Source organism: Pogoniulus pusillus, chromosome 4 (assembly GCF_015220805.1).
Source record: "Pogoniulus pusillus isolate bPogPus1 chromosome 4, bPogPus1.pri, whole genome shotgun sequence".
NCBI lineage: Eukaryota > Metazoa > Chordata > Aves > Piciformes > Lybiidae > Pogoniulus > Pogoniulus pusillus.
The window spans coordinates 44,273,868-44,295,895 of record NC_087267.1 but is presented as its reverse complement, the minus strand read 5'-3'; the positions used below and the strand labels follow the sequence as shown (position 1 = coordinate 44,295,895).

Here is a 22,028-nt window from a genome sequence, read left to right as displayed (position 1 = left end):
TCTGGATGGCATCCCTGCCCTCCAGGCTGTCTGCTGCACCACACAGCTTGGTGTCGTGGTTAGAATCACATATCAAACTCTGTCTAGACTAAAATCCCCAAATAACCCTCATCTAGATGTGAATCCAGAATCAAATCCCAAAAGATCTGGACAAACATCCCAAATCTACCCCCAAATGCCCATCCTGATAAAAACATCAAATTTATTCCATGCTAATGGAAATCCCAAATTGATCTCCAAGTCCCTATATAGAGGAAAATTTCAAATCATTGCTCACTTGGATGGGAATCTGAAATTGATCTGTGAACCTCTGTGTAGGTGAAATTCTCAGATTAGAATCAGAATCAACCAGGTTGGAAGAGATCTCCAAGATCAGCCAGTCCAGCCTAGCACCCAGCCCTAGCCAATCAACCAGACCATGGCACTGAGTGCCTCAGCCAGGCTTTGCTTGAACATCTCCAGGGATGGCAACTCCACCACCTCCCTGGGCAGCCCATTCCAATGCCAATCACTCTGTCTGTGAAGAACTTCCTCCTAACATCCAGCCTCCCTCTCCAAGGCCTCTTCCTTACCAAAAAAAACCCAACAATCTACCCCAGGATGCCCTTCCTGTCTTGTAATGATAGGATGAGGGGTAATGGGTTTAAAGTGGCAGAGGGAGATTCAAAGTAGGTGTTAGGAAAAGGTTCTTTGCAGTGAGGGTGGTGAGACACTGGCACAGGTTGCCCAGGGAGGCTGTGGCTGCTCCCTCCCTGGAGGTGCTCAAGGCCAGGTTGGATGAGGCCTTGAGCAACCTGTTCTAGTGGGAGGTGTCCCTGCCTATGGCAGGGGGTTGGAACTGGATGATCCTTGAGGTCCCTTCCAACCTAAACCATTCTATGATTCTGAGGAACACCCCTAATCCCTCTCCATGCAGGTGGGAATCCCATTCCACCCAATTCCCAAGCACCTACCTAGCTGAGAAAGTAAAATCTACCCTCAAACCAAATGAAACTCCCAAATCCACACCATCCCCATCCACCCAACTCCCTAATTCTAACAAAACCCCCAAACTTCCCATGCAGGGAGGAATCCCAAATTTTCCTCTCTCCTGACATTCCAGTTTTAATCCCAAAAATCTACATAGAATCATAAAATCAACCAGGTTGGAAGAGACCTCCAAGATCATCCAGTCCAACCTAGCACCCAGCCCTAACCAATCAACTAGACCATGGCACTAAGTGCCTCATCCAGGCTTTGCTTGAAGACCCCCAGGGATGGTACATGAAAGTAGGATGGAAGATTCCCCACCCTCAAAACCTCATTCCAACTAAACCTTCAAATCTTCTCCAGCCCCAATCCCAACAAACCCCCCAAACCCCTCTCCCCATGCAGCTGAGAACCCCAAATCCTTGCCAAACCCTATTTCCAGGGAAATCTCCACATCCCCACATAGCCTCCAGCTCTACAAACATCCCAAATCCTTCCCAAACCCTTATCCCAATGAAACCAAATCCTCCCTAATCTTCCAAGCTCAACTAAACGTCCCAGTCCCTTCCACACGGAGGGGAACCTCCGATCCCCACATTGCACTTGAGAACCCCAAATCCCTTCCAAGCCCCCATCCCAACAAATTCTCCCTAATCTCTCCATTCCAATGAAAACTTTCAACTCCACCTCCATGCGGATGGGAGCCACAAAATGCCCAGCACCAGAACCCCAAATCTCTCCCAACCCCCACTCCACTGCAAGCACAAATTCCTCCCTAACCTTCCTCTTCCAAAAGGTCCCCCAGTCCCCTCCACGCACTTGAGAACCCCAAATCCCTTCCAAGCCCCCATCCCAAACAAACTCCTCCATTCCAATGAGAACCTCTGACTCCACTCCCATGTGGATGGGAGCCACAAAATTCCCAGCACCAGAGCCCCAAATCTCTCCCAACCCCCACTCCACTGCAAGCACAAATTCCTCCCTAACCTTCCTCTTCCAAAAAGTCCCCCAGTCCCTCCCCATGCACCTGAAACCCCCAAATGCGCCCAAACTCCTGTCCCACCGATTCCCATCCCTCCCTCCCATATTCCAGCATCCACCCCCCCGCACCACCCCCGCCCCTCTCTTCATCCTCCGAGCCGGGGGCGGAGGCGAGGGCGGGCCGGGGCCAGCGTGCACCTCCCCCGGTTGTAGGGGGGGAGAAGCGGGGCCGGGAGGGCAGCGGGTCCGGGGGAGGGCAGCGGGTCCGGGGGAGGGCAGCGGGCGCACCTCCCGCCGCAGCGGGGAGAGCGCCGGAGCCGCGGCGGACACGGCCGCGCACAGCACCATGCGGGCACCGCTGCTGCTGCCGCTGCTGCTGCTCGGTAAGTGCCGCCTCCCCGCCCGCTCCGATTCTCCCCTCCAGCAGCTTTTCGCCCCACTTTTTGTCGGCTCCTTCCTTTCCCCCTTTCTTCTCCCCTCCTTTTCACCTCCCTTCCCGTTTTGCCCCTTTTCCCCCTGTGTTCCTGAAAGGCGGAAAATCAATGGGGAAGGAGAGGGAGGCGGATGCTGACTGTCCCTGCGCCCCGCGCAGCTTTCTGGTTCCAGGCTGATCAACTCTCTTATTTAGAAGCTGAGCACATCCAGCCCTCCGCGGCAGCTCAACTTGGGGCTCAGGAGCCGCAGTGCTTGCTTCTGTCTGCGACGGTAGGAGCTGAGCAGCCTTTGCTTCAGCTGCTTCAGGGCTTCGGGGTCTTGGGAGAGCGATGTGCAAAGCATTGAGCCTCACAAACCTCTTTTGGCTCCTATCTGAGCCCCACACCACTTTGTGGTTCCATCTGAGCCTCACGACCCTCTTATGTGGTCCCGTTTGATCATCCTAACACTTTTTTGGACCCCCATCTGTGCCTCTCGCTCCATTGGGTTCGCATCTGAGCCTCTCGCCCCTCTTCTGGGTCCCATCTGAGCCTCAGAACTCTCCTTTGAGGTCTTACCAAGCAAGGGGAGACCTTTGGTTTGGTTTGGTGCAGCTGCTCTCGCAACAGCCCAGTGTGCCAGGTGCTGCACATCTTGGTTGTGGACCCTCCGCTTCGGTTTCTGAGATGCGTGTGGGAAAAGAGGGGGCCAAAACCTCGAGGGAGAGAGCACTTCCCTGACGCAAGTTTGGTGGTGGTGCTGGAGACAGGATAAACTTCTAGAGACCCTTTGCAGTGGGGCAGCTCTGGAGTTGTGTGGGATGCAGCATGCTGGGAGGTTTGGGAGTGGGAATGATGTCTCAGGTCCTGCCATAGCGTTGGGGTTAAGAGTGGTGTGGAAATGGTGCAGCAGCAGGTCTGGTTCTTCGTCGGTGGTGGTGGGGGGGGTGTTGTTGGAGGCACTTGCCGTGAGCTGTACCAAACTGTAGTGGGGAAAGGAAATGCACTGATTAGAAGTGAATAAAAGCAGGGAGCAGTGGGGGATTTTCTTCCTTGTATTCAGGGAAGGTGAGGGAAGGAGGAAGTAAAATACAATCAAACAATAAATGAACATGAAAATCAAACAGGAGAAGGTGAAACCTCGCGGTGGGTCGTGGCTCCCAGCAGAGCCTCTGCTGAGCTGAATGTGCTTTTATTTGAGGTAACAAAAGCTGGGGGATGCTCCACAGAAGCCCAAGTGAAGGCAGGGATCTGGGGCATTAACTATGGGGTGAACTCAGAGATCTGGTTGAGTTCTCCACCTGCCTGGGTTTTCCCTGCTCCTATCTTGGGACTCGGTGCCAAATCTCAGTGGACAAGCAGGTGTTAAAGCCTCATCTCTCTCCCTGATGGCAACATGGGCTTTAAAAGAGATTTCTCTCCCCATTAAAACCGAAGAAAACTCAGCCTCATTAATATTGGCATAAAGCAGGAGCTGTTAATGCAATTTTTCTGGCACTGGCCAGATTTCAGCTGAGTTGAGCTGACATTGCCCTCTCAGAAGGTTTTGTTCTGGTTTTGTTTGCTGGGATCAGTACAAAACAGGCTTTCAGCAGGAGGATGGTGGGGGCACCTGTTTCTGTAGCCCTCTCAAGTGATCCTATTACCTTTTGCTTGGAAATTATTTTGTTAAATCCTTCCCAAGAGTGTTTTCTGCCACTCCTTTGCTCCTTCTGAGTTTTGAAATGAGCTCCATCAAGGCGCTTTTATGTTGCTCCCTGAGTACTGCCACCAGGATTTTCTTCCTTAAGGGGGTCAAAAATAGGCAGCTCTCCTTGCTGGGTGTTTGGATTTGGGAGTCCCAGCAGTGCTTAACTCCAAGGCTGGTTGTGATGGTTTGAGTGTTACCTGCCCCCACCCCACTCTTGTCAAAATCACCCAGACTAGACTCAGCCAAGCTGGAAATTAAGGAATGAAGCTTTTCACTGGCATCTTAGCACAAGGTACAAGCAGGGAGTTACAATCTATACAGCTAGAGACAGACAAGTTAAAAGGTAATACAGAAACACAGCAGCCCTCCCAGAAACCTGAGTCCTCACGAGGGGCTCTTAACCACCCTTCCACCTCCTTTCCACTCCTCTACCTTATCCCAGAGTTTGCCTTGTTTTCAAGGTGAGTTGGGACAATCAGCCAGGGAGGGTAGGAAGCAGAAGGATTAGACAGCAGGCTAGAGAGAGAAGGGAGGCAGCCGAAACTAGAGAGCAACTCTGTTATCTATGTTTGTGTTCTCGATTTTATGCATCTCAGCAAGCCTATGAGTGAAGCAGACATCTCTATTGTTTCCTTTTCACAGCCTAGAGTCTAGTTCCTCTCACCAAAATATCCCAACAAGGCTCAAACTAGCTCACTGGTATCTGCTGTGATCATCTGTGTTATGTAAAACCTCAAATTCACCCCTTTTTTCACTCCCAAAATGGGAAGAATCCCTCTCTTTTCCCCCAGACTGCCTGGTGTGATGGTGCCCCACAACTCAGGGTGAAGTGGTTCCTCCTGTTGCTCGTTATTTGAGAGGAATGGGGATGGTTCATATGAGCTTTGTTAGATTTAGATGGTTCTGAGTGCATATTTGCTTGTTGTAGCTAAAAAAATTGTGTTGCTTTGCTCTGGAGGTCCTCAAGTATTATGTAGATCCACTTAGAACTGGGTGAAGGAAGAAGGGATGCACTTTGCCCTTATCACAGCTCCAGTTTTGAGGTGCTCAAGCATTGGAACTAGAATCATAGAATCAAGCAGGTTGGAAGAGACCTCCAAGATCATCCAGGCCAACCTAGCACCCAGCCCTAGCCAGTCATCTAGACCATGGCACTAAGTGCCTCAGCCAGAATTTGCTTCAACACCTCCAGGGACGGTGACTCCACCACCTCCCTGGGCAGCCCATTCCAATGCCAATCACTCTCTCTGCCAACAACTTCCTCCTCACATCCAGCCTAGACCTCCCCTTGGTATCTTCAAAAATAATGATTGGGATGGAGCCCTCGTGGTTTGCTCTGTTTAAATTGGAGGCAGAAGGGGTGGGTGAAGATGGAGTTGGACTTTCCAAGCCTAGTTTTGGGTGTCTTAAGGAGTGTGACAGCATTGTGTGAGGGGCTGAGCAGAGTTTGCTGAAGTTCTTAAAAGAAACTGTTTTGAGTGTGGCTGTTTTGCTGAAAGTATTGGATGCCAGGTTCATACCACCCCAGCCTCTGATTTTGCAGAGGTTATCTCTTCAATCAGAGTAAAATCAGGCCTCAGACAAGACATAGTCCAGGAGACATCAGCCAAATAACATCTTGAAATTCAAGCAGGCTGTGAAGGGCTCAGAGTGACCCATTACAGCGTGCTTGCAGGACATCTTATTTTCTTTATTCTTTCCCTGTATTAGATCTTCCATCCCACAGGGGGAATGATAACAGAATTGCATCAGGAAAGAGAAAATGATACTTTTTATCCCGGGATGATTAAAAAGAACCACTGCTCAAACCTGGCCTGAGGGAGAGAGAGATACAAAAAACCCCAACCCAAAAACAAAAGCTAGGAAAGGGGGTTTTTTTGACCAGAGATCAACCCTTTACCCAGCTCAAAGCAAACCACGGATTGATGGGTTTGAAATCCTTGTTGCCAAAACACTCCTTTTCATTCCCAGAGCTGCGCTGGCTCCCTGGTTCTGGATGTTCACCTTTGTCCAGGACAGGCTGTCAGAGATGTGCCTTTATAGAAGTCCATTCTGTCCATCAAATGTCAATCCTGACAGGGGCAGGAGCAGGCAACTGGGGCCATGCCTACAGGGGGAGAAAAGCAGTTGTTAAACAGTGAGCTTTAAAGCTGCCGTTGAAGCAGAGTGTGTCGTCTTAGCTATCTGCTGTTGGAGGAACTTCAGTGCAACCTTTTGCAGTGCCTTTAAATTCCCAGCAGCAAAGCAGATCTAATAACAATGTCCTGTTGGGTCTGTTTATGAGGCTTAATTAAAGAATTGTTTATAAAGCATTTGAAGATCCTAGAATGAAAGGAGCTGGGACCATGCAATGCACTGATTTAATTCCAGAGAGCTGCTTTAAAGGCTGAGGAGGAGGAGGAGGCTGGTGCTCGGTTGTAGGAGACCAGCTGGAAAGAGCTGTTCTCAGCATTTGCAAGGAGGCTGGCATTGCACTTTGGTTATTATTTGCCCTATAAATCAAGGATTTTCTCTTCCCATGTGCACCCTCCAAAAGATCTGCTAATGTGAGCTCTGGGGTGTTTTTTTGGGGCTCAGGTTGCGGGTGCTGATGGGGGTTAAAGACATCAAGGATCCCTCAGGCAGTGCAATAGCTTCCATGTTATTCTGGGTGTTATACCTTCATGTGTAAGTTGTTGGTGTTTAGGTGCAGAACCAAATCCATCCCAGCTGCTAGCACCTGCTTTGAATTTTGCCTCCTTCTCCATGATATAGAACTGCTTGGCTCCTTTACCTTGCCCCCAAGGACCCACAGCAGCATCCAGAGCCACTTTAAGCTCTGCAGAGCCAAGAAGGATGCAGTGAGTGGGGCTGTTATTCCCTGGGGAGGTGGGATCCCACCATAACACACAGTTGAGATGCTCTGTGCTACTGGGGAAGGGCTCAAGCCCCAAGCCCAGATGCCTTCAATAGCTATATCTCATAGAACTGTATAAATCATAGGATGGTTTGGGTTGGAAGGGACCACAAAGATCACCTAATTCCACACAAACCCCATGGGGGGACACCTTCCAGTAAACTAAGCTGATCAATGGCCTGTCCAACTAGCCTTGAACACCTGCATGGAGGATTCATCTACAACCTCTCTGGGTAACCTGTTTCAGTGTCTTAGCACCCTCGATGTGAAGAATTTCTCCCTAATCTCCAGTGTAAATCTCCCTTCTTTCATCTTAAATCCATCACCCCTCATCCTATCACTACAAACCTTTGTAAAAAGACCCTCTCCAGCTTTCTTCTAGGCACCCTTCAGGTACTGGAAGGCTGCATAAGGTATTCCCAGAGCCTTCTCTTCTCCAGGTGGTCCAAGCAGTAGCAGGACCAAGCACATAGCCACCAACCCAGAAAACTCCTCTTTCCCCACTGCTGAACTGAAGAGGAGCAACACCTAGGCAGAAACTTGCAGTCTTACTCCCGTCCCAGCAGCACTCTTGTGTGCCACCTGGCCACTCTCAGCTCTGCCAAGAGCTGAGCACCACAGAAGGGCTTGAACTTTGGAGGAATCTGGGTGGCCAGGTTTGGTCCATTCCCCATGTGCAGGCATGTGAAATCTCACAACCCCTCCGAAGCAGTTTCAGATGCTTCTGCCAACTTCCTCATCCAAAGGCTGTTTACGTGCACAGCTTCTTCCATAACTGGCCAACCTCCACCTAAGGATGTTGTTTCTGAATTCTTGCAATGCCTGCCCTTTCCTTTGCAGAGAGCTCCTGACCAAGCCTTCCTTTTTTTTTCCTCTTTCCCTGTTTAATCTAAGCAATGCACACAGTCATCTGGCATCTGTTGTTTTCCAACTACCTGCTCTCAGTTCACTGCAGCCCCCAGGGCTTCACTGAAAGTCCACATCGTGCCTGTGGTTTTGAGATTGCCAAGCAAATCCACTGAGTCTTTCTCCTGCAGCTTGTGAGACAATCAGGATTGAGCCTGGTTCTACATGGAGGCCTTACAAGTCCTACTGCATGGTGGGGATGCACCCTTTCCACATGGCAGTGTGGCTTAGCCAACATACCCCTCTCTTTTCCCCCAGACTGCCTGGTGTGATGGTGCCCCACAACTCAGGGTGAAGTGGTTCCTCCTGTTGCTTGTTATTTGAGAGGAATGGGGATGGTTCATATGAGCTTTGTTAGATTTAGATGGTTCTGAGTGCATATTTGCTTGTTGTAGCTAAAAAAATTGTGTTGCTTTGCTCTGGAGGTCCTCAAGTATTATGTAGATCCACTTAGAACTGGGTGAAGGAAGAAGGGATGCACTTTGTCCTTATCACAGCTCCAGTTTTGAGGTGCTCAAGCATTGGAACTAGAATCATAGAATCAAGCAGGTTGGAAGAGACCTCCAAGATCATCCAGTCCAACCTAGCACCCAGCCCTAGCCAATCATCTAGACCATGGCACTAAGTGCCTCAGTCAGGCTTTTCTTGAACACTTCCCAGGATGGCAACTCCACCACCTCCCTGGGCAGCCCATTCCAATGCCAATCACTCTCTCTGCCAACAACTTCCTCCTAGCCTGTATCCAAAACCATGTTCCTTTTGGGCTAAACAGCCCAGTCTGAGAAGGTAGACCAAGCTAGGGAGAAAAAGAGTTTCTTCATGATGGTACAATAATGCTGTATGATCTGCTGTTGTCTGAAGAGCCGAGATGCTGTTTAAAGAACTGTCTGTGCCACCACAGTTTCTCTCTCTATTTCACATGTGTCTGCTTAGACTGTGTGCTGTTTGTGGAGAGACCACACAACTGATGTTCAGGGATGGGGAGATGCTCTCATCTGGGATACCTGGTGCTGCCTCAGTATAAAGAGCATTAATAAGAGGTTGATGAGCAGGGGGCTGCAATACAACAACAGCTTTCCATGGCCCAGAGCAAAGATGGGACTCTGCTCAGGGAGAAGTCCCAAGTCACACTTAAAGAGCTTTTATGATGACACCTACTAAATCCGGAGCTCAACCTTGTGCTGTGATTCAGGAGGAACTGCTGACTCTGCACTGCTCCTTTCTACCCCTTTACAATGTGACCACCTAGGGCCATGCTGACACTGGTGTTTTTTCTTCTAGCTGAACTTCCAGGTGATGGGTATCAGTGTCCTCAACTCCTTCCCCAGCCAAGAGAGAGGGGCAGGTTCCTTCCAGGATGACTTAGCCTGCTCCCAGTCAGATGCTGGGTCTGAATTGCAAACAGTGCTAGAAATAGTGAGTGCCTGGGGGAGTCTTGGGAAATGCCAGCAGTAACTCCTGCCTTCTAGGAGTGCAAAGCTCTGCAGTGGGTCATTTGGGGTGACCTTCTTGGTTGTATAGAATCATAGACCGTTTTGGATTGGAAGGGACCTTTAGAGGTCATCTAGTACCACCCCCCCACAGTCAGCATGCCTTGTTGAGGAAAGGAAGCTTCTCCATGCCCCATGTTTTGCAAGGGAGGAGGTGAAGGACAAGGCACAGCCTCAAAGCCACTCATTTTAGAGAGTCATAGAATGATAGAGTTATGAAATGGTTTGGATTGGAAAGGACCTTTAAAGGTCCAACCTCTTGCAGTAAGCAGGGATATCCTCAACTAGATCAGGCTGCTCAGAGCCCCAAACAACCTGACCTGAAATATTTCCTGGGGTGGGGCATCTGCCACTTCTCTGGGCAACCTGGGCTGCTGTCTCACCAACAGCAGTATAAACAATGTATTCCTTAGGTCTAGTCTAAATCTATCCTCTTTAAGTTTAAAACCATCACCCCTTGTCCTGTCACAACAAGCCCTGCTAAAATGTCTGTCTCCGTTTTTCTTATCAACCCTTTTAAGTACTGGAGGGCCACAAGAAGATCTCCCTGAGAGCCTTCTCTTCTCTAGGCTGAATAACTCCAACTTTCTCAGTCTGTCCTCTTAGCAAAGGGGTTCAAGCCCTCTTATCTTTGCTGTGGCCTCCTCTGGACCTGCTTCAACAGGACCTCCTGTGCTGAGGACTCCTGATATGGACACAGCACTGCAGGTGGGATCTTACTAGAGTGCAGCTGAAGGGGGGGGGGATATGTATGTGTGCATATATGTGCTTGACTTGAGCCCTAATGTGTCTCAGAGCCAACCTTTGGAACCAAATATTGCTGAAAGCCATTGCAAAGCAGCAAATGCCAGGTTCTGCACTTTGGCAAACCAAGGGCCAGGTTCTGCACTTTGGTCACAACAACCCCAAGCAACACTACAGGCTTGGGGAAGAGTGGTTGGAAAGCAGCCTGGTGGAAAAGGATCTAGGGGTGTCAGCAGGGTGCCCAGGTAGCCAAGAAGGCTGATGGCATCCTGGCCTGTATCAAGAGCAATGTGTCCAGCAGGAGTAGGGAAGAGATTGTGCCCCTCTGCTTGGCCCTGATGAGGACACAGCTTGGGTACTGTGTTCAGCTATGGGCATCACTCTGACACCGAGGTCCTGGACTGTGCCCAGGGAATAGCAGCAAGGGTGATGAGGGGCTTGAAGGGCATACAGCTGAGGGTGCTGGAGTTATTTAGTCTGGAGAAGAGAAAGCTAAGGGGAGGTCTTATTGCTCTCTACAATTACTTGGAAGGAAGTAGTTGTGAGGCCAGTATTGGTCCCTTCTCCTAAGTGACTAGCAACAGCATGAGAGTGACCAGGCTTAAGTTGTGCCAGCAGAGGTTTACGTTGGATATTACTGCATTAGAGGTCATGCACTGGAGCAGGCTGCCCAGGGAGCTGGTGGTGTCGCCATCTGGTGGTGGAGAGCCTGAGGGAGCTGGGGGTGTGCAGCCTGGAGAAGAGCAGAAGAGGAGGCTCAGGGGTGACCTCATTGCTGTCTACAACTCCCTGAAGGAAGGCTATAGACAGGTGGGGGTTGGTCTCTTCTGCCAGGCAAGCAGCAACAGTATAAGGGGACACAGTCTCAAGTTCCACCAGGGGAGGTCTAAGCTGGGTGTTAGGAGGAAGTTGTTGGCAGAGAGAGTGATTGGCATTGGAATGGGCTGCCCAGGGAGGTGGTGGAGGCACTGTCCCTGGAGGTGTTGAAGAAAAGCCTGGATGAGGCACTTAGTGCCATGGTCTCGTTGATTGTCTAGGGCTGGGTGCTAGGTTGGCCTGGATGATCTTGGAGGTCTCTTCCAACCTGCTTGATTCTATGATTCTGTGAAAAATGGGAATTTCAGGATTTGGAAGTTGTTGTGGTGACTCAAGAGTAGACCATGAAGGGTCTTTGAGTTTAGAAACCTGTTTGAAGGCAGATGCTGGACAGATTCCTTAAAAATAGGCAGCTGGGATATGCATCAAAACATCCTCCCAAGATAGAGGATGTGATTTTCTGTTTCTGAATTACTCCTATTCTAGACGTTGCTTTGAGATCTCGCTTGCACTTTTAGCATCTTTAATAAAAGGTGGTTGAATCCAGCAGCTTTTTATCTGTCTCACAAGCTCTGTGTGCAGGGGGGGCTTTGGTCTTAGGCCACATGGCTTGTCAGAGTGCTGGAAGGGAGGAGGAAGGTCATTTTGCAGCGAGAGAATAAGGCTTTAGCTCTTAATGGGAAAGGATGAAATTTTCTTTCTCAGCCTTAATTGAGTTTAAGTGGAGGTAGAAATTGGCTTGGAGTTATTAAGATGAATTACTTATAGATAACTTAAATCTGTCGTAGGGAAATGAGGAGGCAACCTTGTCAGGCATTTATTCTAAGTGGCTTCTGCTAGATACAGGCAGGCAAAGAGAAACCACCAGATTTCTGGCTCTGACAAGGAGGACTTGCAAGACTCTGCAGCAGCAGGGTATGGAGAAGCTGTGTTTGAAAAAGTCCTTCTTTGAAACCTAATAGCAAAGCTGTTTTGCCCCTGGGGGTGTTGAAGCAAAGCCTGGATGAGGCACTTAGTGCCATGGTCTGGTTGACTGGATAGGGTTGGACTGGATGATCTTGGAGGTCTCTTCCAACCTGCTTGATTCTATGATTCTATTGTTTTGGTGGTGGGGGTGGTGGTTTGGGGGTTTTGGTTTGGTTGGTTTTCTTTTTCTCTCCTCCTCTCTGTGCTGGATTAGGAACTGGCTGGAGGGCTGGACCCAGAGAGTGGTGGTGAATGGTGCCACATCCAGCTGGCAGCTGTCACTAGTGGTGTCCCTCAGGGATCAGTGCTGGGCCCCATCCTCTTTAACATCTTCATAGATGATCTGGATGAGGGCATCGAGTCAGTCATCAGCAAGTTTGCAGATGACACTAAGCTGGGGGCAGATGTGATTGGGTTGGAGGGCAGAAGGGCTCTGCAGCGGGACCTTGACCGCCTGGACAGATGGGCAGAGGCCAATGGGATGGGGTTCAATAGCTCCAAGTGCAGGGTGCTGCACTTTGGCCACAACAACCCCATGCAGAGATACAGGCTGGGGTCGGAGTGGCTGGAGAGCAGCCAGACAGAGAGGGATCTGTAGCCTTGAGCTCTGTGGTAAAGGGTTGGACTTGATGATCTGTGAGGTCTCTTCCAACCCTGATGATACTGTGATACTGATACTGTGATAAAGACATAAGAGTGAGACAAAATATTCCACTATACACATATATGGGAGGGGGGGGGGGGGAATGGAAGTTTAAATGATCTTACTGCAGCCTACAGAGAAAGCTCTCAGGGTGGCTATCATCAAGATACTGCATGCCTTAAGTATGAGAAAAAGCAGAGTAAAGTGATGGGCTTCTCAGCACACATCCAGGTGGCAGTGGTTATGCTGGAATAACATCAAGTAACCAAGCTCCTGGAGATGGATGGATACATACACACATGCATACATACACAGATAGGTCTATGGATAGACAGAGAGAAGGGCAAGGTCCTGCATCTGGGTCGAGGCAATGCCAAGCATAAATGCAGGCTGGGCAGTGAGTGGCTGGAGGGCAGCTATGAGGAGAGGGACTTGGAGGTGATGGTGGACGAGAAGCTCAACAGGAGCCAGCAGTGTGCACTTGCAGCCCAGAAAGCCAACCAGAGCCTGGGCTGCAGCAGGAGAAGTGTGGGCAGCAGGGCCAGGGAGATGATTCTGCCCCTCTACTCTACTATGGTGAGACCTCACCTGGAGTACTGCATCCCATTCTGGAGTCCCTCTTCCAAGAGGGATGTGGAGATGCTGGAGCATGTCCAGAGAAGGGCCATGAGGATACTCAATGGGCTGCAGCAGCTCTGCTGTCTACAACTACCTGAGGGGTGGTTGTGGCCAGGAGGAGGTTGCTCTCTTCTCTCAGGTGGCCAGCACCAGAACAAGAGGACACAGCCTCAGGCTGCGCCAGGGGAAATTTAGGCTTGAGGTGAGGAGAAAGTTCTTCCCTGAGAGAGTCATTGGACACTGGAATGGGCTGCCCGGGGAGGTGGTGGAGTCGCCGTCCCTGGAGCTGTTCAAGGCAGGATTGGACGTGGCACTTGGTGCCATGGTCTGGCCTTGAGCTCTGTGGTAAAGGGTTGGACTTGATGATCTGTGAGGTCTCTTCCAACCTTGGTGATACTGTGACACTGTGACAGACTGAAATAGTTGGGGCTGTTCAGTCTGGGGAAGAGGAGGCTGTGAGGTGACCTTCTTGTGGCCTTCCAGTATCTGAAGGGAGCCTACAAAATAGCTGGGGAGGAACATTATAGACTATCAGGGGGTGGCAGGATGAGGGGGAATGGAGCAAAGCTGGAGATGGAGAGATTCAGATTGGAGGTTGAGGAAGTTGTTGAGCATGAGAGTGGTGAGAGGCTGGAATGGGTTGCCCAGGGAGGTGGTTGAGGCCCCATGGCTGGAGGTGTTTAAGACCAAGGCTGGATGAGGCTGTGGGCAGCTTGCTCTAGGGTAGGGTGTCCCTGGGTATGGCAAGGGGGTTGGAACTTGCTGCTCCTTGTGGTCCCTTCCAAGCTTGACTGATTCTACAATTCTATACTAATTAAGCAACTAAAGATGTTCCTGTTGGGCTTTTTACAAGAAGAGTTTATTATGAAGAGAAGCAACCTTTAAAGCACAGGTAGAGGCAGTAAGTTTTCAATCAGGTTCTGGGCCACCTAGAAAGCAGCACACTCAAAGCAGGTTGAACTGCACTGCTTCCAAACCACCATCCTCATTTGTGCAGTTTTTAAAGCCACTTTCCCACTCTCTAGCTGCTGCTGACCTGATTTGATTTCAGATCCTAAACAGCTAAAAATAACAAATAAGCAAACCAAATTGCATTCCCATGGCTTTCACTTGGCAAAGTGGATAAAGTAGCAAGACGTAGTAGATGCATGAAATGACCCCCTCTTGGCTTGTTTTCCTTGTAAATGTTTTTGTTTGCTTTGTTTTGTTTTTCTCAGAGAATGACAGAATGATTTGAGTTCATGGAATCATAGAATCAGTCAGGGTTGGAAGGGACCACAAGGATCAGCTAGTTCTAACCTAGGGACACCTAACCCTGGCCTTAAACACCTCCAGGGATGGGGCCTCAACCACCTCCCTGGGCAACCCATTCCAGCCTCTCACTATCTCATGCTGAAGATATTCCTCCTCATCTCCAGTCTGAACCTCCCCACCTCCAGCTTTGCTCCATTCCCCCTAGTCTTGTCACTCCCTGACAGCCTAAAAGGTCCCTCTACAGCTTTTTTGTAGGCCCCCTTCAGATGCTGGAAGGCCACAAGAAGGTCACCTGGGAGCCTCCTCTTCTGCAGGCTGCACAGCCCCAACTCTTTCAGTCTGTGCTCACAGCAGAGCTGCTGCAGCCCTCTGAGCATCCCTGTGGCCCTTCTCTGGACACACTGAAGTATCTCCAAGTCCTTCTTGTAGTAGTAGTGTCTCCAGAACTGGATGCAGTACTCCAGGTGAAGTATCACCATAGTAGAGTAGAGGGGGAGAATCACCTCCCTTGACCTGCTGGTCACACTTCTCCTGCTGCAGCCCAGGCTCTGCTTGGCTTTCTGGGCTGCAAGCGCACACTGCTGGCTCCTGTTGAGCTTCTCATCTCCCAGCACCCCTAAGTCCCTCTCCTCAGGGCTGCTCTCCAGCCAGCCAGTTGGAAGGCATCCTCAAAGTTCATCTAGTCCCCTTGCCAGGCAGTAAGCAGCAACGTCTTTAACCAGATCAGGTTGCTCATCCAACTTGACCTGCAATGTTTCAATGGACAAGGCACCTATCACCTCTCTGGACAACCTGTGCCAGTGTTTCACCACCCTCAGCATAAAAACATTCTTCCTTAGATCTAGTCTAAATCTACCTCTTTCAGTTTTAAACCATCACCTCTTGCCCTATCACTGCACTCCATGATAAATAGTCCCTCCTCATCTTTCCTGTAAGTGTCCTTTCACTACTGGACAGCCAAAATAAGGTCTCTCCAGACTGAACAACCCTAACTCTCTCAGCCTGTCCTCACAATTGAGAGTTTCCAGCCACTGGACAACTTTTGTGGCCTCCTCTGGCCCTGTTGTAACAAGTCCATGCCTTTCTTGTGCTGAGGATTTCAAAGCTGGACCCAGCACTGCTACTGATTTACATTTCAGAGGGGTCAGTCCCCTCCTCTGGTTTGCTGCAATGCTAGGAGGTGTTTGCTCTCTCCACTGCCTCTGTCAAATGGCACATGCCTTTTTACCAAACCAAAGCAATGCCATAAGCACACTAAAATCACATGTGGCAATGAAAAGCTGCCATGCTTGTGCCACCAACTGCTGTGGGGCAAACCTGATCCAGGCAAAAGGTACTTAGGACAAAACATAAGGAAAATGGGACGTGGCATCACGGTTGGTGTGAAGCCAGCAAGCTAAAATTCACAACTTCAACTCTGTTTGTGTGGAATCTTAGAATTATAGAATTGTTTGAGTTGGAAAAGAGCTCTAAGATCAAGTCCAGCTCTCAACCTAACACCACCATGGCCATTAAACCATGTACTGCAGTGCCATGTCCACCTGTTTCTTGAATACCTCCAGGGACAGTGACTCCACCACCTCCCTGGAAAGCCTATTCCAATGCCTGACCCCTCTTCCAGTAAAGGAATTTTCCTCCTATCCAACCTAAATCTCCCCTGAAACATGTTCAGGCCATTTCATCTCATCTATCACTTGATAGCAGGGGGAAGAGACCAGTCCCCACCTCACTGCAGCCTCCTTTTGGGCAGTTGTGGAGAGCAATGAGGTCTCCTCTCAGCCTCCTTTTCTCTAGGCAGAGCAACCCCAGTTTCTTCAGCTGTTCCTTGTAAAACTTCTTCCCTAGACCCTTCACCAGCTTTGTTGTCCATTTTCAAGCATGCAGGAGTTAATCTCAGCCTCCCCCTTCTGTCACCACCACACTTGCCTGAGCCTCAAAGTAATCCCCATGCTCAAAGAAGCAATTAGAGATTGCTGACCTTTTTGTCACAGAATCATAGAATCAACCAAGTTGGAAGAGACCTCTAAGAACTGCCTAGATTGAAAAAGTTTCAAGATCATTACATCCAATCATTAGCCTAACACAAGTCCTTGACTAAGCTATATCACTAAGCACTGCATCCACTCAACTCTTCAATACCTCCAGGCATGGGAACTCCACCATTTATTCCCCTGGGCAGCTTCTAGCCATGGCTGTTCACTTTGGTAAAGAGATTCTTCTTAATGGCCAACCTAAACTTCTCTTGGTGCAACTTGAGGCTCTTTTACTCTTGTCCTATGGCTTGTTACTTGGTTGAATGGACCAACTGCCACCTTGACAACCTCCTTTAAGGTAGTTGTAGAGAAGTCTCCCCTGAACTTCCTTTTCTCCAAGCTAAACAACCTCAGTTCCCTCAGCTGCTCCTCACAGGGCTTGGTCTCCAGACCCTTCACCAGCTTCATTGAGCTTCTTTGGACACTCTTAACATAGAATCAACCAGGTTGGAAGAGACCTCCAAGATCATCCAGTCCAACCTAGCACCCAGCCCTAGACAGTCAACCAGATCATGGCACTAAGTGCCTCAGCCAGGCTTTGCTTGAACACCTCTAGGGACAGGGACTCTACCACCTCCTTGGGCAGCCCATTCCAATGGATTCTATCACCTAGGGAGTAAATGACTGCAAAGTGCCTAGGTTGCCACCCAAAACTGACTACAACAGAGGTGATGCAATTTCTGGAAGGCAATAGGATGTCTACCAGATATTGTTGACCAAGGTCATTGATGTATCTGGCCCTTAGGCTGCCTCCACATCTAACTGCTCAATAAAAAGCAGCAGTGGCAGCAGCAGAAGATGCACAGGTTTAGAACAACAGAAGCCATGGAAGGAAGCAAAACTAAGAGACAGCAGCAGTAAAGCAAAGTCCATATAAAGTTTAATGAACTGACCTTACAAAAAACAATAGCTTCAAAACATTGGACATGTTTGTGCAAAACTATTCCAGCATTGTTAGTTCTCTCTTCACAAAGAGTGCCAGCAAGCCACCCAACGTGTCCCTGGCTATGAGATACAACTGGGAATCACAACCAAATCATATGTAGACAGAGTAAACTTGATTTCTCTGTCCCTGATACTCTTGTGGAATATCATGGAAAAGTAAGTTTTGAACTTATTAAACCACCTTACTATTGGAAATCACTTTGTTTGCTTCCAGCTTCCCAAGATAGCTCAAAGAAAAAAGTCCTCAAGACTTTCAGTTCTTGCAGTTTTGCAGGCTGCTAAGACAGTTCCTACCCCTGAACACTACCAATAGAATCACAGAATCAACCAGGTTGGAAGAGACCTCCAACATCATCCAGTCCAGCCTAGCACCCAGCCCTAGCCAGTCATCTAGACCATGGCACTAAGTGCCTCCAACAGGAGAATGCTCTTTTTCTTTCCTCAAGACTTTCAGTTCTTGCAGTTTTGCAGGCTTCTAAGATAGTTCCTACCCCTGAACACTACCAATAGAATCAGAGAATCAAGCAGGTTGGAAGAGACTTCCAAGATCATCCAGTCCAACCTAGCACCCAGCCCTATCCAGTTAGGGAATCATAGAATCATAGATACATCAAGTCACCAAAGGCCTGGCTACCTGCTGCATAAACTTTTCATAGTGCTAAGCAATTCACTGAGCAAGCCTCAAGCATCAGTCTTTGCTGGAGTTAGAGACTGAAGTGAATCATTTCACATCCCCTGAGGATTTTGAATAAACAGGAGTCACTCTCTTTAAACTCCTGTTTGAAACAGGAGAGGAAGCAAGTTCGTTCTTCAGCTGCCAGTTTCCAGTTGTCTTCACATAGCTTATACCTAAGTACAGATGGAGCAGCTGAATCAGAGAAACAGAGGACTGTAGGGGTTGGAAGAGCCCTCTGGAGATGGTCTAGTCTTACTCCCCTGCTAAAGCAAGGTCATCCAGAGCAGGCTGCACAGAATCACATCCAGATGGATTTAGAGTCTCTCCACAGCCTCTTTGAGCAGCCTGTTCTACTGCTCCATCACCCTAAAGTAAAGAAGTTTTCTCCTTAAGTTCAAGTGACACCTCCTGTGTGATAATTTTTGCCTGTAGCCCCCTGTCCTGTCACTGGTCACCAGTGAGCAGAGCCCAGCTCCATTCTTGTGACCTCCATGCTTTAGATGTTCTAAGCATTGACAAAATTCCCTCTCAGTCTTCTCTCTTCTCTGGACTAAACAGCACCAGGTCTCTCAGCCTTTCTCTGTAGCAGAGATGCTTTTCAGGGTATCAGGGAGTGACAGAACTAGGGGGAATGGAGCAAAGCTGGAGGTGGGTAGGTTCAGGTTGGATGTGAGGAGGAAGTTGTTGAGCATGAGAGTGGTGAGAGGCTGGAATGGGTTGCCCAGGGAGGTGGTTGAGGCCCCATCCCTGGAGGTGTTTAAGGTCAGGGTAGATGAGGCTGTGGGCAGTCTGCTCTAGGGTAGGATGTCCCTGGCCATGGCAGGGGGGTTGGAACTTGATGATCCTTGTGATCCTGTCTGATTCTATTCTATGATTCCAGTCCTCTAATCATCCTTGTGGCTCCCTGTTCGACTCTCTGCAGCAGTTCCCAGTCTTCCTGGTGGTGAGGGGCCTGGAACAGAGGATGAGGGAGCTGGGGGTGTGGAGCCTGGAGAAGAGTAGGCTCAGGGGTGACCTCATTACTGTCTACAACTACCTGAAGCAAGGCTGTAGCCAGCTGAGGCTACAATCAAACAGGTTAGAAAAGACCTCCAAGATCAGCCAGTCCAACCTAGCACCCAGCCCTAGCCAATCAACCAGACCATGGCACTAAGTGCCTCAGCCAGGCTTTTCTTGAGCACTTCCCAGGGATGGTGACTCCACCACCTCCCTGGGCAGCCCATTCCAATGCCAATCACTCTCTCTGCCAACAACTTCCTCCTCACATCCAGCCTAGACCCCCCCCCCAGCACAGCTTGAGACTCTGTCCCCTTGTTCTGTTGCTGGTTGCCTGGCAGAAGAGACCAACCCCACCTGCCTACAGCCTCCCTTCAGGTAGTTGTAGATAGCAATGAAGTCACCCCTGAGCTGCTGGCCTCTCTTAGAAGAAAGAGGAGGATGATTAATGACAGGGAGGGGATGCAGCTCCTTCTTCCTTCCTGCTTCCTCTGCTCCCTTCCCTTACCCTGCTGTGACCTGCCTGCAGCCGAACCACCAGACACTATTGTGGAGAGAAGAGTTTGGGTTGCAGGAAGGCCTGAGGTCCAAAGGTGGCATGAACAGGTGCCTTTTCCACCCAGACCACTTTAGGTTTAAGTTCTATGAGCTTTCCTTTCCACTAGATATCATTTGGGACTTTCATAGAATCATAGAATCAGACAGGTTGGAAGAGACCTCTGAGATCATCCAGTCCAACCTAATACCCAGCCCTGGCCAATCAATTAGACTCTCCCTAACCAGTGAGTCTCTTCATGCTCAAACTTTCTCCCTGGACCTACCTGTCCAGGAAGTTTCTGAGGAGATGGATATGACCACTCTTGCATACTGTATATGTATTTTAGAGCATATCTGTTGCTGGAATTTCTCAGCACTCAACTCTGCCATTGAAACCTACCACAGCCTGCATCCCTGACCCAGTGACATGCCACAACTTCCCATGCTCTTCTGCTCAGCTGTAACCACGCAGGAATCTCACTCCTTGCTGGGCTGCTGGGTGGACAACATTGTTCCCCTATTGAGTCATAACAATGAGGTCACTGGGCTGGAAAGACAATGTCATTCAGCAGCCAAGAACCCAGCTGGCTGATCCTGGTTGTGTCTCATCTCCTATGACAAAGCCACAGTTAATTGATTAATTAAAGCCGCTGCAGGCTCCGTCTTGGAAGGGGTGGCCAGTGTGTGCATTGTTCTTCATCAGCATTAAGTCAGCCAACTAATAAGCGAGACCCTTCTTCATTCTCCACCTTTCTTCTTGCTGTGTAGCTCTGAATTCCTGAGTTTGTTAGTGGGAAAGCCTCCTCAGAGATGTGCCATCATGGGATTCAGCTCTGAGCTGTCTGAAGGAGGAACCAAGGATCTCAGGAGAACCCATCCGAAGCTTGCCCTGCTCTTACACCATCCAGCCCAAAACAGTTTGGGATGCAATTGCCACCTTTTGTTGGAACCTTCAATATTGTAGGTTCCCAGCTCCCATGGGAGTGTGCACTTGCAGCCTGGAAGGCCAACCAGATCCTGGGCTGCATCAGGAGAAGTGTGGCCAGCAGGGTGAGGGAGGTGATTCTCCCTTTCTATTCTGCTCTGGTGAGATCCCACCTGGAGTACTGCATCCAGTTCTGGAACCCCTACTACAAGAGGGATATGGAGATGCTGGAGTGTGTCCAGAGAAGGGCCACAAGGATGCTCAGAGGGCTGCAGCAGCTCTGCTATGATGACAGGCTGAAAGAATTGGGGCTGTTCAGTTTGGAGAAGAGGAGGCTGCGAGGTGACCTTCTTGTGAGTGACTCTTGTGAGGGAGTGACAGGACGAGGGGGAATGGAGTGAAGCTGGAGGTGGGGAAATTCAGAGTGGAGGTGAGGAGGAAGTTGTTGAGCATGAGAGTGGTGAGAGGCTGGAACTGGTTTCCCAGGGAGGTGTTTAAGGCCAGGCTGGATGTGTCTCTGGCCAGCCTGATCTAGGGTAGGGTGTCCCTGGGCACGGCAGTGATGTTGGAACTAGATGCTCCTTGTGGTCCCTTCCAGCCCTGACTGATTCTATGATTCTATTCCGCATGCTGTATAAATGTGCCCTGAGGGACACCTCAGGCTAAACGCTGGTTAGTGCTTCCTAGGTTGCCATTTCCATCCAACCTTTGATTTTTTTTTTTCCCCCTGCCCACAATGTGATTGTCTTAAATCAGATTTATCTCCTCTGTGCTGCCCAGGCCCAGCTGAGCAGGAACGCTGGGTGTGTGTTTACCGCGGCTGCTGTCCCAGCCCTAAAGCGCAGCAGCCGCTTCTTTTGAAGAACATACAAAGCAAGGAAGAGGAGCAATTGTTTGGGAGGAAGCTGAACCATAATGTAATAGACTCCCAGGGGGATTACTATTAGTAATTATTTGTATTGCTCTGGCGCCCAACCAAAGTTGGGGCCTCGGTTAGAAAGGTGCTGGACAAGCCCATATATGAAGACAGCTCCTTCGACTGAAGTCTTAGCAGCTTCTGAATGAAGAGAGATGGGGGAAACTGAGGCAGGGAGAGGTTTGGAAGTGCAACCAGGGTTGTTTGAGAAAGTTGTGGCTGAGCAAGGAGGTGAGGCAGTGCACAGTGTTTCCAGGAGCATCTTCCTGGAAATGGTCACGGTTCCTCTCTCCTACTAAGGGAGACCTTATCGTGGCCTTAAAGGAAGTCCATAAGAAAGATGAGGCAAATCTTTTTATCAGGGCCTGTTCTAACAGGACAAAGGGGTAATGGTCTGAAACTAAAAGAGGGGAGGTTTGCATTAGATCTAAGGAAGAAACCTTTTACACTGAGGGTGGTGAAACGCTAGCACAGATTGCCCAGAGAAGTGATTGGATGCTCCATCCCTGGAAGCATTCAGGGTGAGATTGGATAGGGCTTTAACCAACACGATGCATTTGAAGGTGTCCCTGCTCACTGCACAAGGTTTGACTAAGCGACCTTTAAAGGTCTTC

The 22,028-nt window shown here is 49.5% G+C and overlaps 1 protein-coding gene across 1 annotated transcript in view; it reads left to right on the top strand.

Moving 5' to 3' along the window:
* Positions 1 to 1,990: 1,990 nt before the first annotated feature.
* Positions 1,991 to 22,028, top strand: part of PODXL (podocalyxin like) — a 60,584-nt gene continuing 40,546 nt past the window's right edge. The window contains exon 1 of the mRNA XM_064141519.1: positions 1,991 to 2,333. Coding sequence (XP_063997589.1) covers positions 1,991 to 2,333 — 343 coding nt within the window. The remainder of the gene's footprint in view (positions 2,334 to 22,028) is intronic.